General features: G+C 37.2%; 1 protein-coding gene across 1 annotated transcript in view; it reads left to right on the forward strand.

Annotated features, from left to right (window-relative positions):
• Window positions 1-3,284: 3,284 nt before the first annotated feature.
• Window positions 3,285-18,378, forward strand: part of LOC145666926 (protein RRP5 homolog) — a 78,194-nt gene continuing 63,100 nt past the window's right edge. Inside the window, exons 1-3 of the mRNA XM_081734527.1 lie at window positions 3,285-3,428; window positions 10,901-10,990; window positions 12,184-12,312. Coding sequence (XP_081590653.1) covers window positions 10,913-10,990; window positions 12,184-12,312 — 207 coding nt within the window. The 5' untranslated portion in view covers window positions 3,285-3,428; window positions 10,901-10,912. The remainder of the gene's footprint in view (window positions 3,429-10,900; window positions 10,991-12,183; window positions 12,313-18,378) is intronic.

Below are 18,378 nucleotides of genomic sequence, written 5' to 3' on the forward strand. Positions count from 1 at the left end.
ATTTACTTCTAAATCCATGTCCCTGTAAGCGTTTAATAAGATCTCTGCATTTCTTTCTATTGTTCTCTTATCATCCTCTATTAAATTTACATCATCAGCATAAGCCATAACCTGGTGAATACCGTTCAACTGTAGGCCCTGGTTGCTATCTTGGATTTTCCTTATAGCGTATTCCAGAGCAAAGTTAAATAATAATGGCGACAACGCATCTCCTTGTTTCAGACCATTTTCGACGTGAAAGCTCGTGGACAAAAATTTTCCTACCCGGACTTTACTTTGGGATTCATTTAAACATATCTTAATTAATCTAATTAGCTTTCTCGGTATTCCAAGTTCTGTAAGAACGTTGTATAATATTTCTCTCCTAACCGAGTCGTATGCCTTTCTAAAATCTAAAATCTCTTCGTGCGCAGAACGAGCATTTCAGCTACGTATCCAGAACCGGGCTTCTAAACATTAAGGAGTACGAGGGTGAATATCGGCTCAAGTGTGCAAGTAAATATATAGGTAATGAATACGAAACTCGCAATCTATGGCTTCACCCTGTTTCTAAGTTTTTCATTTTCTATATGTCATTTTGAAGCCACGCAGGGAAGAAACTGGTCGATACTCTATCCGTATTGCACTAGTGACCCAGCTAGCAACGATGTATAAATGTTAGAGCCTGCCCTTGGATAGAACATTAGAACAAGACAAGAACCAGTAAATGAAGTCTTTACACTTTGTTCAATGAGTCCTTCTGCTCAGCTCTTTTCGTTCTGCAGAAAGACGGAGTATTGCCGCCACTAACAATGAGCAAAATAGAGTAAGTTTCATCATTACATTGTCTGAGTGTTGATGTCTATCTCATAATCATGTTACTTGAAGATTTCAGATGCTGACATTTCAGCATTCCGAGATTCCGATATGCTGGATCGATGTACCGTTATTGTGAATTTCGAATTTCAAAGATTCAGCAGTGCTGAACCGAAGTCCTCATATTCTGGAATTCATAAATTTCTAGCTGAAGTTTCGAGATTCCGGAATTCCGAGTTTTGGAAATTCCGAAATTTCTGACTAAAGTTCCGGAATTCCGAGATTCCTGAATTCCGATATTTCGAGGTGAACTTTCGGAATTCCGAAATTCCGGAATTTAGAGATGAACTTCCTGGATTCCGAAATTCCGAGATTACGGAATTCCGAGATTCCGAAATTACAGAATTCCGAGATTCCGAAATTACGGAATTCCGAGATTCCGAAATTACGGAATTCCGAGATTCCGAAATTACGGAATTCCGAGATTCCGAAATTACGGAATTCCGAGATTCCGAAATTACGGAATTCCGAGATTTCGGAATAACTAAATTTTTAATTCCGATTCCGGAATTAAGATTTTCATTCCGAAGTATTCCGGAATCCGGAACACCCCTAGCGTGTGCACTGTGAGTATGAAGAGTTATCTAAAAAGGCATTGCAACATTTGATGCGTTTCCTTACCACTTATGTAAGCAGACCTTTTCTGCTCTTTGCAGTATTAAAACCTTAAAGCGAAATCATCTTAATGTGGAATCGGATGTAAGATTGATGGAGGCAAAAGTTATTGGAGATTTCAATGCAATTATGGAAAAATACAAAGAGTTTCATTCCTCACATTAGAGTCTCCACATTTGAGAACATTGTTTATTAAGCGTTTTTTTTTTTTTTTTTTTTTTTTTTGTAAAATGATTTTCAATCTTCAAAGTTACTATATTTTCAATTAAAAATTCCGTTCAGTAGGAAACAATCATCTAGAATAAATTATCTTGGTTTTAGAATAAATTACTTTATTGAATTAGTTTTCTTGATCTCTTTCTTGTCAATGGCAATTCTAATTACTATGTTTTTTTCTAAATTCCATGTGAATTTCAGATAGCATTGCAAGGGGGTCCGCAGATCACTTTCCGAATGAACAGGGAGTCTGCGTTATCGAAAAGTTTGAGAACCACTGATCTAGTGGACTTTTGCCCTAATTAAACGAACTTCGGTGGGCTTTTGTCCTACCTTTGGAAAGTTAGTGGACTTTTGTCCTATTCTTAACACTCCACAGAGTATATGTATTGCAATTCTGAATGCTTTCTTGGTTTCAGAAAAGTGTGGTAAAATGTGCTGTTTAAACATTTTTATTGAATTCTTTTTTAGAAATTTGTTATGGGATTCTCGTCTCTCCACTTGAAAGAAACGAGTTTCTTAACTAATTATATAATTAATTCTTAGAATGAAATAGGTTATATAATGTAATTCATGTATAACTGCAGAACAGATAATGATAATAATAATTTTAGTAGTGCAAATATATCTGTTATCGTTGGAATTAGCTACGTTCGTAACATTATTGCCAACTAGTTACTGCATCGTCGCAATTTCGTGTGGTGGTGGCAAATTTCAGAACTAAAGCAGATGAATTAAAAAGGTACAAGACCTAAACGACACAAGATCTAAAAATAATTTCGCGGCACTTGCCCTAAATGGCACAAGTCCTAAACGGCGCTAGTCCTAAACTGCACAAGACCTAAAAATCATTTCGCGACAGTAGTCCTGAAAGGCACAAGACCTAAAATTCAGAACTAGTGCCTATATTTTTAGGTCTTGTGCCATTTAGGATTTATGAATGTTACCTGACCATAGAAGTGTCGCAAAAAGATGTCACTTGCAACGTATGTGTTTCCATGCAATATGTTGTTCTCACTCTCCTCATTTATGCGTATATCCACAATCGATGATGCGCGACTGCTCTCTACCGACGCGCCCCGTGCTGTGCTGCCCTGACGATTAGATATAATTCTTGTTTTTAGTGACTACCTAGCACAAGTGTAGAATTCAGACTTTTTCACCCGGGGGAAATGTGAACTCCTTGGACGAGGGGATTTTGGGTGAAGTAATTTCTACATTTGTGATTGAAATTTTGAGAGTTTCTCCGGGGGTAATGAATTTTCTTGGAGGGAGAAATTCCCCTCCGGGCTACGATCTGAATTCATCACTGCCTAGCACTGCACTCTCATTTGTATGTGACAAATCACCACGCTGTATTTATATCCATAACAGATATGCTCTACTAAAGTGAATCTGTACTCATTAATGCCACTCCTCCTTGAAGAAACAGGTAGCAAGAATGAAATTCCTAATGAAAGAAGTGAATATATCATGAATGTAAATACGTAGGCCTATGTCTAAACTGGGACTGCGCTGCAAATATTGCGTTGCGTTGGCGCTAAGGAATGGCTAAAGGTATGTAGGCTACCTCTTTTCATTTTCGGGATACTGAAATTTCAAACTAGTGACTGGCAGCACTGAAAGGATACTTTGGGTGAGGGTGAAGGTGAAGGTGAACGTAAATTACAAATTGTGGCCATATGCTAGTGCAAGGAAAATTTTTCAATTACAATTGGTAGGAACTAGGAATAGTTAATAGGGTAAGACATTATTTTTCACCTTGTTATTTCTGTCATTAAACTAATAGAATTATTATTATTTTTGGATAAATTGTATATTTACGTCAAGAGGACAGTATTTATGTTTATAAAATTCCGGCCTCTTTAGTCTAAGATGTAATTTTCTATTTTTTTTTAACGTGGTGAAAAAAAAGTAACTATTTTTTTTTTCGTGGCATAGACAGAAAAGGTAATAGTTAAGAACAGCTACTTCTCATCTCCCGTGCACAAGGATACATTTTACTGTTGCACTACCTAAACACCCTAAGTACAAGGGCAAGAACTCAGTCTATTACCTACTTTTTAACATCCTAGATAGTCAATGAATAATGCCTGAAAGTATGGCGTTTCTCGTCCCTCCCTAAATGGGAAGTACGGCTCCTTAACTATAACCACAGAAAATATATGGCAATCTTGACTATATCTGATTTGTTCAGTAGGGCGGTTTAATATTCTCTCAAGTGATATAGCTGTAATATGAGAATTAGTGATGCTATTCAGATAAAGTATAAGTTTTCCAAGATTTGCAAATAGGGTTAGGCTTTGCATAAGACTATTGTTGAAAAAACTATGGGATAACTTAACAGTGGGTATACTCACTCAAAAACGAGAAATTACACTCTATCAATATTCTCAAAATGGATCAAAACGTCCCTAACAATAAGTTAACCCGTTCCTACCCCTCATACTCTACTCTACCCTACCCTACTCTACTGTACCCTTTTAAAGCGACCCTACTTATGTACTCTAAAGTGCAGCTGAAGCGTGTTACTTGTAAAGTTTACCCCTTCGAATAAATAGACTTTTTTTTGTATCCTTACCAGTCATTTTTGGGGTGTGGACTTGCATTCCTCTGAACAGATTCTCTTAGGATGGCTTCAGTGTACATACACAATAAGAACTATGTTGTGCTAGGTGGCCACTGAAAACCACGAATGCTACCCCTGCGTCCGTAGTGAGCAGGCGCGTCAGTGAAGGTGAATATACACAGCGGGAATAGCGCTAAACATTATATGGCATAAAATTAATTACCTTATGTGTTTAGTTATGTATTTGTAGGTTACTAAAGACATTATAGATAATATCTCGATATGTTTTCATTGCTTTCCAGTGAGTATTGTGGTGGACAAAAACCGTGTGGGTGGGTTTTCTCGGGATTCTTCCGTTTCCTCCCAGTTTCTTCATTTCACTATTTCATTCATTTCTCATCATCACTTCTTCCTTAACCTTACCGGCATAACCGTCGGGCGTAAAACTTAAAATATTTCATTTCATTTTTTGTTTTCATTGCAGGCATATTTGTCTTTCAGAGTAACGTAACACATTAGTAATGTAAATGTCACAATTATGTTGATCCCTTAACTCTCGCACTTTTCTATTGTTGCACGCCATGAGTTAGCATATTGACGCAAAATATTCCACTTTGTTTTGTATAATGTGGTTACTAGCTACCTTATGGGCGAATTCGTGGATAATAGTTTTTTTTTTTTTCATTAATTTACTTTTACGTAGATATTCATTTCGCAGGTAAGAACACAACATCAGATTATTTACACACTAGTCTTTTAAAATATTATTACGAATTTGCTAATAAATTTCACAAATCTGTGAATGCGTACAGTAAATCTGCACTCTATTTTTTATGTACCGGTATATGACATGTATGCATAATTACCATACTTCTCATAAGATCAAACACTACTCTGCTTCACTTCAGAAATTCATTGTCACTACCTTAAAAAGTGTTTCTCACAAATTCGTTGATGCACATTTTCTGCAGCAGGACTTCAGCGTTTTGCTTGTAAATGCGTCCAGGAATATGCCATAAAAAGTACAGTGTAAAAACGGACTAACTGCTCCAGATGGGGCCACCGAAATACAAAATTTACGTAGAAATGAACACAATCAGATGAAATGTGAGCATGGAATGTGTGACAACTGCTGTTGAGCTTATATAACTCAATATCTACATTACGAAACACCTCTGTTGGTTGAATTTTATATTAAATGATAGTTGAGAGAAATAATCGATTTTATTTTATTCCATATCCTGTCAGTTCTATAGTTTACGAAGTAATGTTATTTTCCGTTCTTCTATGTGATTGATTTCGCATCCATAGAGGAATTGGTCTGCGATAAAATTCTTTATTTTCTCCATTTATGACGAAATCAGTCTATTAACAGTATTGTAAATAAAATATCTCGTTCTGATGTTGCCTCAAACCAAAAGACTCCGAACGCTCTACAAACGGTCCCATCCCATTTTCGGTGCATTTAAAGAAAAACATTGTTGTTCCATAAAAGACGTGTTGGAGGGAGGGTTCATTGAAAATTTCACCTGACCAACTTACCGTTGACTGAGATAAACGAAATGTGTAACATACATTAGTCCTCTACGTAACAATCTCCAAAGTTCATATATATATTTTTTCTTCTTTTAACCTCTTTATGCACTTGTAGAGACTTTGTTTGTACAAGTCCGCAGATTGCTCCAGAAGCAATGGTTTGACCTCAGAAATCAGCGGTTCATCGTCTTGGAAATGCTTTCCCTTCTAGAAAATCAGGTGAACAAACGTCAGGAAGCGAGATTTCATTCCCGCAGGGTCGTGCTTCTGTGTGCGCAACATGTGAGTTGAGAGCTGGAGTGTTGTTTTGAAGAATATGGGCATCTTTGATCAGCAATTTACTCTTCTAGGTTTTAATGGAATCCCAAAATTTCTGCACAAGTGAAGCAGAGTGTGTCCCTGTAGTGTTGTGGTACCCTTCGCCAATAATGCAATTAATCAGATTACTTTATCTTATTTCAAACTTATTTACCTACTAGTGTTCTTTTAACAATTGTTCAGTATTCCACCCGGATACTTATCCTCAGGGGCATTTACATAGATAGAGAAAAGTGCTTTATAAGGCATTTAATAAGATTTTTGTACATGTGATATTACGTATATAGGAAGAAAGATGTTACTTATTTATTTTTTAATTATGTAATTAGTTTGGTGAAACTACTTGACTGAAAGAAACATTAGCACTAAGCTAGAAGAACTCATAAGGGATTCTCGAGAGAACAAAGGAGTTATCTCAGGTTTATCAAAACACTTTCAAGTAACTAAACACTCGGTGCAGGGTTTGAAAGTTCTTCACCATACTAGCTAGCATCAAAAGAAATGTATTTGAAGCATATTTACATAGTCCAAACATAAACACCGATATAGGCATTGTTTATAGTGATTGAAACGGTATCATTACCAATTGTATTAATGAAAACATAAATTAACTTGAATACCTTATTATAAGTATATATGTTAGATATACTTAGGTTCTGAATAAAATTAAAATTTGTGGTTTGGATGTGAATAATAATAATAAAAAAATACGATAATGTGATTTGGCTACATTATGAACAATTCAGATAAATTATCTGTTGAGTGGTGATTAGGACTATGGTCTGGATTAACACGTTCGTTGCTGAGAACGCCAATCGGCGTCCAGTACTGAATTTTGCATATGCGCCGGACGCCTCTCGGCGCTTGTCCCTGCAGCTGATTCACTTTCCCGCCAATACCTGCACTAGCGCTGGCGGGAAAGTGAATCAGCTGCAGGGACAAGCGCCGAGAGGCGTCCGGCGCATATGCAAAATTCAGTACTGGACGCCGATTGGCGTTCTCAGCAGCGAACGTGTTAAGAGGAATTCATTTGCTCAAAAAACGTGTAATATATAAAAAAAAAGGTAGTAGTAGTCGTCAGGTTAATGCACTAATATTAGGGCATACATATAAATATTGTTGTATATTGTACAATAATAAAAATAGAGTATAATATATTGTGAACGACACGTGACTGTAACTACCAGTGAAATTTCCGTAATATCCTTGAATATTCATTGTTTAGAAGAAGAAAAGTGAAGAGCTTATTGTGAAAAAAGGCTTAAGCCATTGTGTGTGCGCATGGTTGTTTGATTTAAATCAAAGTGACTTAAATCGGGATTTAGATTGCATGATTATTTTTATAAAAAATCAATGATTTAAATCAAATGTATTTTTCTTTAAATTGAAATAAAATGTAATACTTTTGAGCATTCTGCAATTCTCATCGAATTTAAATCTAAAATTCGTATCTTAATCCGTAGTGTGTAGCGGCAATGATGCCAGTTAATAGGATAAATAGAAGCAGGAATGTTCGTAATAGATTACTTTTACATTTTTATATGTAGTGATGAAAGTTAATTTATGATTCAAGTAAGAAACATACTGAGCTATTAAGATCAGAGTACCGTATTTCTTGGAATGGCATATTATTGATCATTAAATAATGTGAGGGGGCGTGGTGGCTCAGTGGAGAAAGTTCATCTTTGGTGCATGGGGTCCCTGGTTCGATCCCAGCTCGTGCCGTGTGAACTTCGTGGTGCACAAACAGCGTGCTCGTTGGTTTTCTCGGGGTTCTTCCGTTTCCTCCCACTTTCTTCATTCCACCATTTCATTCATTACTCATCATCACCGTCTCCTTTAGTCTAGCCGGCATAACCGTGGGACTTAAAGATTTCATATCATTTTTTGAATAATGTGACGAATTAATCGTGTTTGCTTGCTTATGAGTAGATAGTTATCAGACGATACCATATAAGGAATCTAAAATTAACATGTAGTCAACCTCACCATTGCTGTTCTGTCTACTAGTTCACAGCTCATATATTTTAAGATTATACCAGGTAGGATGCAAGTGTAAACTTTTATTTTATTTTATTTTAAGATTAAAATTCTTGGGCCAAGAATTTTGACATTGTAGAATTCATTGCCAATGACAATGAAGAATTTAGAACTCAATATTCACTATTTTCAATTCAGAATTGTACATTCCATGTTCGGCAATATACGCCACAGACCTTTTTTCTTACCATAACTGCAAAATTGAAAAATATATTTTTAAGAAATGGCATTCTTGATTAGAAACTAAAAGCTGTTCGTTTATGGCAGTGTCTATGCCCTGTGCTAAACTACTAAACCATCTTACATAGTGTTATATTATGTTGGTCATAGTGTAGATAATTTAAAATAATTTATTTATGTATGTATAACATAAAAACATATGTATTGTAAGGATCTCCACATCACAACACAAGCACATGTATAACGACACGTGCCGTTATTTACAAAAGCAGACGATACACTAAAGAGGAAGACATGAAGCAAACCGAAACGAGACGGACAACACGAAAGGAAAGGATCAGAAGGAGGACGAACCACCCGAAGAGGACAAATAAAAGAGGGACCACGGAGGATCCTGGTATCAGTCTGACCACTGATAGACTAACCATTACCTGCTCAGAGGTCGCACTGGACTAAGGGTATACCTTTCCTGAACCCTATGTCGCACTGGACTAAGGGTACACCTTTCCTAAACCCTATGTCGCACTGGACTAAGGGTACACCTTTCCTAAACCCTATGTCGCACTGGACTAGGGATCCCAACAACACTAAAACCTCGCGAGGTTGCCGTGGGCTTGAGGGAGTTACCCATAAATCTCACCTAAAACTCCCCTCAATCAAGTGTTCTGGATGCACTGCCATGAGCGGAAGGAGCACTCTGCAAAACACCAAACTCCTTCATATGGTCAATTAGAAGAAGGAGACACTATTAATTGCTCTTTGTAAGTCGAAGACATTGTATTTAGGAATTTATAATAAAATTGGTGAAGGGGAAAAGACACGCCCGGACCATTATTTACCGGACCGGTTTTATCTACCTATAAAACATTTTATGGTGATAGGCTTGGGGGTTTTGTACGAAGCACTCGTTTTATTAACTTTTTATCAGGCACAAAACTAACTATCAGGAGGTCAGTATCAAAATTCATCTTAGTTTCACTATCTCTCCTTCCTTTTCTTTTCTTTTTTGCTCTTTTTTTTTTTTTTTCCTTTCCTGATTGCGATCTTATGCCGGAAACAAGTAGACATATAAGTCAGAAGGAAATAGCAATACAAACTTTAATATGACGGAGGGTGCATCTAATTTGTGTTTTAGCATGCCTCATCTTACGAAATATTCAGGACACGTGTATGAGGACCCAGACAGATTTTCATATATATATGTTGATATACAAGCTTACCTTGAATACATTTACAGTTTTTGAGTGAAAGGTACTGATGTATAACAAAATTTTACCTATACAATACATCTAATGATTATTCCTCTTCTATAGGTAAATGTAAGTGCGTACAAGAAATATGAACACATGACATTATATAAAAAGACACTGATTAACATTATATAAAAAGATACTGATATTCATTATGATATAGTAAAAATAAAAGTGTGTAAAGAGTTATTCATTTTATAAGGGAAAAAACTTTAAAAAAGGCTATATACTCACTGTGCAGTGCAATGCAAATTTTTCTACACGAACATATTTAAATTCATTACTGAGTAAGTTGCTGAGAAAGAAAAACTAATTTAGAGGCTTTATCAGTGCCTAAACGATTTCGTATTGTAGACTGTACAAAACCAAAAGAAGAAAAAAATCTTTAAATTCCTGCAGATGAAGCAGAAGCTGTAAACATCTTCGTAATTGGCTTCATAATTCCATGTCAAGCATACTTTGTGATTTCCACCATTCAATGGGTGTTACACTTTATAGAACTTAGTCGGTGTGTTGTCTCATTGCTTTGAATTCTGTCCAATGCAACAGAGATCGGTTGGAGCATTTGGTCCATATGTTCTAAATTTCTTTTAATATTCACATTTTTCACTTTCTTTTGTATCGTTTTGTCTATTTTCGATCAAAGTTCTTCACATATATTAAACAAAGTTGGCCAATTTTTGTGTCTCTTCACCCCTAGGATCTTCCACTGGTTCTTCTGTTTTGCACATTTCTAAATGTTTCTTCAGCCAGATCACAAGACTTTGCATTTCTGAGGCGCATGCCTTGCATTTTGCATGAAATCCTTTCTCGCTTGCAGTTGGAATTCGGATAAAAGAAAACCATACGTTGTCTTTCTTTCGTCCAGTCATTAAGATTTTTCGGCCCGAGATCAGGGTGACCACCCACTCTTGCAAGTTGGGAGAACAATTGCAATGATTTAGTGCTCCTGACTAATTGTCACGTATGAGAAACACCTATCAGAAAACACCATAAATATCGGGAAACTCCCAATTTTGCGTTTCAGTCTAACTAAAAAAAGAACCCTCGGAAACGTCCGTAATGATCAAAAAGAAAATAACGAAAGTGAACATTTAAATTTACCGCTTTTCTATAAATCAAGTACTTGTGATTTAAATAAAAAGAAATCAACAAAAATGATTTTTTTTTTTCAATCCTGTGTGTCCGTGAGAATGACCCGAGTATAACACTCGAAGTATTGAAAGAAAATTTATTAGAGAAATATTATTGAATAATTTGAAATTTTCAATGTTTCATACGCTCGATAAGTAATTAGAGATTATTATTATTATTATTGCAGGTATAACGCAAGATGAAAGTTTCTGGAGAAAAATATTTTCCTCGAGGAGGCAAGAAGCCAAGTGTCAAACTTTTCAATAAGATCTCAGGGGTAAGTCAAGTCAGAGGTATAAGGTTTCGCATCGATCCTAGGCATGGTCACGGAGATAAGACGTTCAAGTGTACGTCTAATGGTTTGACTTTCAACAAAGTAAATTGAGTGTTATGTAGCGTCCAAAGATCTTCAATGAGAAAAGAACGGGCTTGAAGAATACCTACAACCGACTTGCTAGAATTGTCGGTATTTCTTTCTTCAAATTTTTTTTCCAGTAGGAACCACTTTTACTAATTAGAATATTCCGTGACTACCTCACTTTTGTCCCTTTTAAAAGCAAATTTCTCATTTTTTGTGGTCCCATCATATAGTACTATACCAGTATACTTATATTTTTAAACAGCGTAATTGAAAATTATACCCGGTGGACACTCGGTCGGAAAAGTGTAAAAAGCTTTTTCAGGTCTGCCATTCTGAATGAGGTTTTCATGGGTTTTCCTCATTCACACCAGGCAAATGCCGGGCTGGTACCTAACTTATAGGTCCCAGGCCGCTTCCTTTCCCTTTCCCCGGATTGTGTACTCGCCGAGGGACGTCATCCCTCATTCGTGACGGGCTAAATGACCATAGATGCTGAAAGCCCAGAAATCTAAATATCCTAAATCTTAATCAAAATTTTCGTAATTTTATATGGTATTGACAGAAGTTGATACATATTTTTCTTTAATGGTAGCTCTCAAGACATTTCATAATATTACATCTCAAATTGGCTGATTTAGATAGTTTTTTTAATTTAAAAAAATGGTTTAAACGAGATGATGTTTTAACTTGGTTTATTTTAAAATATTGCAACCAATTTGCCACAATTTGGAAGTTTATTGTATGTTTCGTACTGAGAAACGCAACTCACTTGTATTTATTTATTTTTAGCAAGAGGTCTGATTCTAACGTGGAACACTTGCACTAAAAGTGCAGAATGTATATATGGAAGTGTGTGTGACAACCAGGTGAACAAGACTACAGCATAAGCGACCGAAACCACCCGAGAAAACTTTTACAAACCAGTTAATTGAGTTAATGTTTCAGCTTATCTTTCCACTTTAGTGTTCTTTGAGTTGGGAAATATTGAAAGTTTTTATTCTGGTTTGCTACGTGAAGTTTCATATTTAGTATTCATAAAACTGAATTGTATTTCTGAAAACTACGAGGTGAGTTTGGAATATTTATTAATTAGAGTTTGTTCTTTCCAGGAGAAACAACGGGTGAAGAAACGGCGAAAGCAGAGGAAAGGAAAAGCTCCAAAAGTAGAAAAATTTAAATTAACTGAAAGTAGCGAGTCGACGTTTCAACCCAAAGCTGCTGAAGCGCTCTCAATCAAGGTGAACTTCTATTTTTCTCTTATTCTTTCTTCCTGTATAACACATGCTGCTGATGCAGTCGAATTTAAAAGTTGGTATCCCCCATTATTTTTATTTCCCTTAAGATAAATTGTAAAATTCTTGATATACTTTCAAATACGAGGCTCATACAGGAAGTTAAATTCAGATGAACTGTAAAATGGAAGACGAAATTATTTTATTACTGTGGAGTTAATTATGCTAGTACTAACTTACTTTTCAATGTATGTGTTAGTCGTAATGTGGTACTAGTTGTATGACCGTGTTAAAGAAATATTTCGCCGGGGTAAGAATTCAATGAGGGAGCACTCTGTCGGTCCCAGAATATCATGCTCAACACTTTTTGACCAATCAGTATTTCATTCTTTCCAATGCTCCTATATTTCGTATTTTTCTATATATTTGTGTCTCTTCGTATAAAGTCCTATATTTCTTATATTTTAACAAAACCTCCTATATTTTTATTTATTTATTTTATTTATTTATTGAACAATTTCCCAGATACAGCATAACTTTGCCATTTTACACAGGGACATGCTAACAAAAGAAAGAAAAGAAAACATGACAACAATAACAACAACATAGAAAAAAAAGAGTGTAAAAGTAAAACTATTCCGTCAAAGCTCGTTTAATTGCTCTTTCAAACACTGGGTAGCTCGAAAAAATGTCCACATCAGTTGTTACTTGATTATAACTGTTTGGTATTCTGTAAAAAAGAGACCTCTGTATAACAGCTAACCTAGGACGGGCAAGATGGAATAGGTGGGTATCCGAGTGATGCGGGAAGGGACACGTAAGGATAGTTCCTGAAGTAATATTTCCGATCTTAAGGTTCCATTAACTATTTTATGTAGATATTTCAGGTCAGAGATATTTCTGCGTACTTCAGGAGTCTGAATATTAAGATGTCGCAAGAGCTCCTTCTTAGATAATATTCGAAGTGCAGGAACACGAAATCGGACTATAGCAATGAAGAAATTGAGAACAGAATCAAGTCTGGAGAGATGTGTAGGTGCTGCCATGGCCCATATGGGAGAGCAGTATTCGATCTTGGGCGCTATTAAAGTCTTATAAAAAGTTGCTAATGAAGAAACAGTGCGTAGTTCGGTGAATCGATAAAGAAGTCCCAACATGCGCATTGAATTCTTTAGTATTGAGGAGATGTGGTCAGAGAAGGTGAGTTTTGAATCAAAGATGACACCAAGATCGTTATGACTAGCAGAATGTGTGATAGGGGAATCGTTGATATGGTATGTGGAGGGAACAGGAGACTTTTTCAAAGTAATAGTAATACTGTCACATTTCTTACTGTTGAGTTTCAAGTGCCACATTTCACACCAGCCTGTAAGGTAATTTATGTCTTCCTGTAGGGCAATTGTGTCATGGAGACACGATATTTCTCTGTATAACTTACAATCGTCAGCAAAAAGCAGAAGGCCACTAGGTTGAGCTGATAAGTGCGTGTAGAGATCATCCATATACAGGACAAACAGTAGAGGCCCAAGCACACTCCCCTGAGGCACCCCTGAGATCACGGGTTGGGGGTTAGAAGTCGCCCCTGAAAGAACAACTCTCTGTTTACGGTCCTTCAAGTAGCTTGTGATTAGAGAGAGAAATTTGCCATGTACATTAAATCTATTGGAGAGTTTATGAAGAAGATGAATGTGACTGACAGAATCAAAGGCCTTCGAGAGATCAAAGTAGATAACATCTAATTGAGTATTGTTATTCATACATTTGACTGCACAGGAAAGAAGAGTACTTAAGTTTGAGAGACTTGAGCTTTTCGGTAGAAAGCCGTGCTGAGAACTATGGATGTAAGGTGAGGTGAATTTAAGTAGCCTATCTTTAATTATTTTTTCGCAGATAATTGATATTACAGAAAGAAGAGATATTGGCCTATAGGAGGATACATGATCCTTAAGTCCTGATTTATATATTGGGGTCACGTGAGCCAGTTTCCAACTGGTGGGATAATACCCTTCCTTGAAGCATCTATTGAATAAGATAGATAGAGGAACCGCAATAACTGAAGCAGTTTTGTTGAGAAAGAGAGGACTAATTTTATCAGGTCCAAGTGATCTATGTGGAGATAACGATAGCAAGAGAGCCAGAACTTCGCCCGGGGTGGTAGAGAGAATGGATAAGGTGTCCGAACAGATGGGGTGGAGAGGGGGGAGATGGGTTGTAGAGGAAAGGGAAGTAAATGTTTTGCAGAAGTAGTTATTGAAGAGGTCTGGTCTTTGATCATCACTCGCTTCAGTATTTTCATCTTGAATTGTTGCCGGTATGCCCGGAGATTTTGTTCTAGATTTAATTACAGACCAAAAGACTTTAGGGTTACTAACAGTAAAATCACCAATTGAGTCCATGTATTCAAAATATTTACGTCGCTGTACCTTCTTGGCAAGACTTCTAATTCTAGCAAAGTTTTTATATGTGTAGTCACTCGGATGTGATTTCCATAGAGTCCAGGCAAGCTTTTTGGTTTTAAGAAGGTCACGAAGTTCATTGTCGTACCAGACCGGAAACCTGTTCGATTTTGATGCTTTCACCGGCACAAAGTCCTTTATGGCTGAGTGGACAACGGATGTAAATAAGTCCACAGCGTTGTCAACAGTTCCTACCTCTAACAAACACCAAGGAAACAGTTCAATAGCCCGGCAGATGTCACCCCAGGGGGCTTTCTTCCATAGAAGTTGTGACCTACTTTTGAGGGCCTGGTTTGTAGTAGTGGAGGGGAGGAAATCGAAAGAAACATCCAAGGAATCGTGATCTGAAGGAAAAAGATTTCTGCATGGGACAACACAACGAGGTTCTAAGTTAGAAAGAATGTAGTCAAGATTGCTATTATTGCGGGTATTATGCATATTATGTTGACCTAGACCAAGTCCATGAATAAAATTGTCCATGAAATAACTGTCGTTTCCATCTTTAGCGACTCCATGCTTGCTGTCCTGCCACGTGATGGAAAGGTTGAAATCACCCAATAGGATGACGTCACCGTGTGACAACGCATGTAACAGTGAGTCATGGCAAGCTTCTAAGATGTGCTGGGGGGTGTTCTTGTGCGGCCTATAGAAGCATCCAATAAACACAGAACGACGCTTTGGAATAAATACTTCCACCCATATAAGTTCACAATCCCGTTCAAGATCCAGTCTCCTCTTGCTCTTCCACTTATTATTTACACAAATCATCACTCCACCTCCACGAGTTATGCGGTCTTTACGATAAATGGTGAAATTATTAGAAAAGCTAATTTCACTGTCGTTCACTGATTCATTCAGCCACGATTCGGTCACTGCGAAACAATCCAGTTCCCTTATCTCACCTAGGTTCAATGAGCACTCAAGTAATTTGTTTTTAATGCTACGAACATTTTGATAATATATATTGAAAGCATTAGTGTAATGTGGACAGGGTGGGCCAGGGTTTACGTGAATATCACCACAAAGGAGGAGAAAACAAACGAGAATGAGGCACTGTTTTTTTGCTTTTGACTCATACCTTGTCACAAAATCACTGGTAGTTCCTCCGTCACTGTTAGCAGTACCAGAGAGAGCACATGGCGGTCCTCTTGGTATGAAGGCAGCAGCAATAAAATGAAATGATCTTCCACTACACTTCAGTCCATGTTTCATTGGCAATGCTTCATTTGGGAAAGTCACAGCACCGTTACTACATGAAGACAGTAGAGCACGCACATAAACACTACACAAAACCACGAGAAAAAGATAAACAATAAGAGCACCACTTTGCATCGACTTCGAGCTTGACGCCATCTTGAATCTTTTTGTGGCATTGCTACTTCCATTTGTGAAAATAAGGATTTTCAGCATCATAAAACTAAGTTGTCATACTCAATATCGCGTGGACTTGGCCCCTATTTACATGAAAAAATTGTTGCACGATGTTAAAACTTCTGGTAGCTTCTTCAGTCTTGCTGTAGATGAAACAACAGACGCAGCAACTGATAAACAGTTTGATATTCACATTCGATATTTTTCTTCTTCGATTGCGTTGTTACTCATTACCTGGACAGTGCATTTTTGGGGCACGCTACATCTTCAGATCTTTTTCAAGCTATTGCGAAAACTATTAACACATCTAAACTGCCTCATGGCAAGTTCCTCATGCTGGAAAGTGATGGATCTAATGTAAACGTGTCTCTTCTGCGAATGTCAAATGATTGGTGCCAAGATCAAGGGTTACCAAAGCTTCTGGATATTGATTCTTGTACTTTGCACACAGTTTCTAATGCGTTTCATGATGGAGTAAAATCATTGTCGTGGGTATTGAAGATTTTTGTGTGGATGTATTTCATTGGTTCAGTATGTCTGCGGCTCGACAAGAGGACTATGCTCTTGTCCAGTCAATATTGGATGTAGAAGGCTATTTCTTTCTGCGTCATGTTCCAAGCCGATAGTTAACTTTGTGTAATTTCCATGTGATTTTTTTTATTTCTGTTGGATAATTTAAATGTTCCTTTTTTCACAGCTTCACGAAACCTCCTATATTTTTTCGTCGTGATTTCCTATATAATTTTTAATTAGTATTGGATAGCCTGGTATTTGTTTGAATTTGATCATGATGGGCGAACTGCTATGTCGCCAGTGCATGGACTGTTGCTTGATATTTGCATTACCTAGGACACCCATGTTTCGTTCCCGGTGTCCATGCGATCAAAAAGCTGATCTACTTCTTGGTAATAACGCAACATGAAGGTCAAAGCGGACGCTAGGCGTTTTTGTTGTGCTCCGCTCTTAGCTGCTTTAGAACATATCGGGCATACAACTTACAAAACTGCAGTGGCAAGGTGACAGTGTCACGCAGAAGGAAACGTAAGATCTGCAGAAACTGACATGAGAGTCCAGACACTGTGAATACTGGTACTGCTGAATTGCTTGCTGCACATTTTCCACCAGTTCTGGCATCACCATGAACGGGTGGCCACTGTGGTGTTCGTCGTGTACATTTGTGCAGCGTGCTGTAAATTGTCTAAACCATCTTCTGACCATACTTTCACTTATGACATCCGGTCTATAAACTTCATAAACTATTGGTGGGTCTCTGACACCGACAACTTTTTGACATGAAGAAACTTGATTGTGCGTACTGCCTACTCGGCGAGAGATTGTATGCTCGCAGCGATGTTTACCGTGTCAGAGTTCTTTCATTACTGACTCCAAACAACTGCGCTCGCGACAGGTTGTGGCTGTGTGTTCATCCTCCACTCGTGAGCAAGCGTCGTACGCACTTTTGACGCAGAAGTCCCGAGTTCAGTTCCCAGCGGGAGCTCGTGCGGTGCGGATTCCACTTTAATCAATAAATCCACGTCTCATATAGCGTCGCTGTTGAACGGTACGTTAAAATTCACTCAATTCAACTCGTGCGCAAGCGCATTCTGCCCTAACACTCGTGTCATCTTGAGACACTTTTGGAACTTATTTTCTGTAATCTCGTATTTTTATCTTCTACGGCTTAATATATTGAGTAGCAAGGCGAAGAACAGCTATTGCAATTGTGAACGTTGTTAAAAACTCCTTCATATAAAATTTCTTAGTAAAAGAGATTTTTTTTCTGCTGCATAAACACAATGTAAAATTAGTTTTATCTGTGTCTAGAAATTAGAGAGAATTATGCAATACAGGAATTTTAATATTCTGTTTGTTAGATTGAAGCTTGACTTGATATCAGAGTATATTGTGTAACGTACCGGTTTACCGGTAACTGTACATTGATTATTTAGTTACCTGTTCTATTGTCTGGTGGCCCCCGTATAGTTAAACTTACCCTTTTGTTTATTCTATTACTTGGCAGCACTCGTATAGTTAATCTGTGCAGTGTCAATATAGTACATGAATTATTTTGTTGTTGGTGCTATTGTTTGGTGGCACCCATATAGTTAATCTGTCACTTTTGATATGGTTAATATATTATACGTTAGGTTGATTCTTCATTAATTTTCCCTTTAACTATGTTTGTAGGTAACTGATAGCTTATTATTGTTTGGGTGAAGCTAAACATGCTATTTTTGCCACTTTT

The sequence above is a fragment of the Thermobia domestica genome, chromosome 12, assembly GCF_964235325.1.
Source record: "Thermobia domestica chromosome 12, izTheDome1.hap1.1, whole genome shotgun sequence".
Classification (NCBI taxonomy): Eukaryota; Metazoa; Arthropoda; class Insecta; order Zygentoma; family Lepismatidae; genus Thermobia; species Thermobia domestica.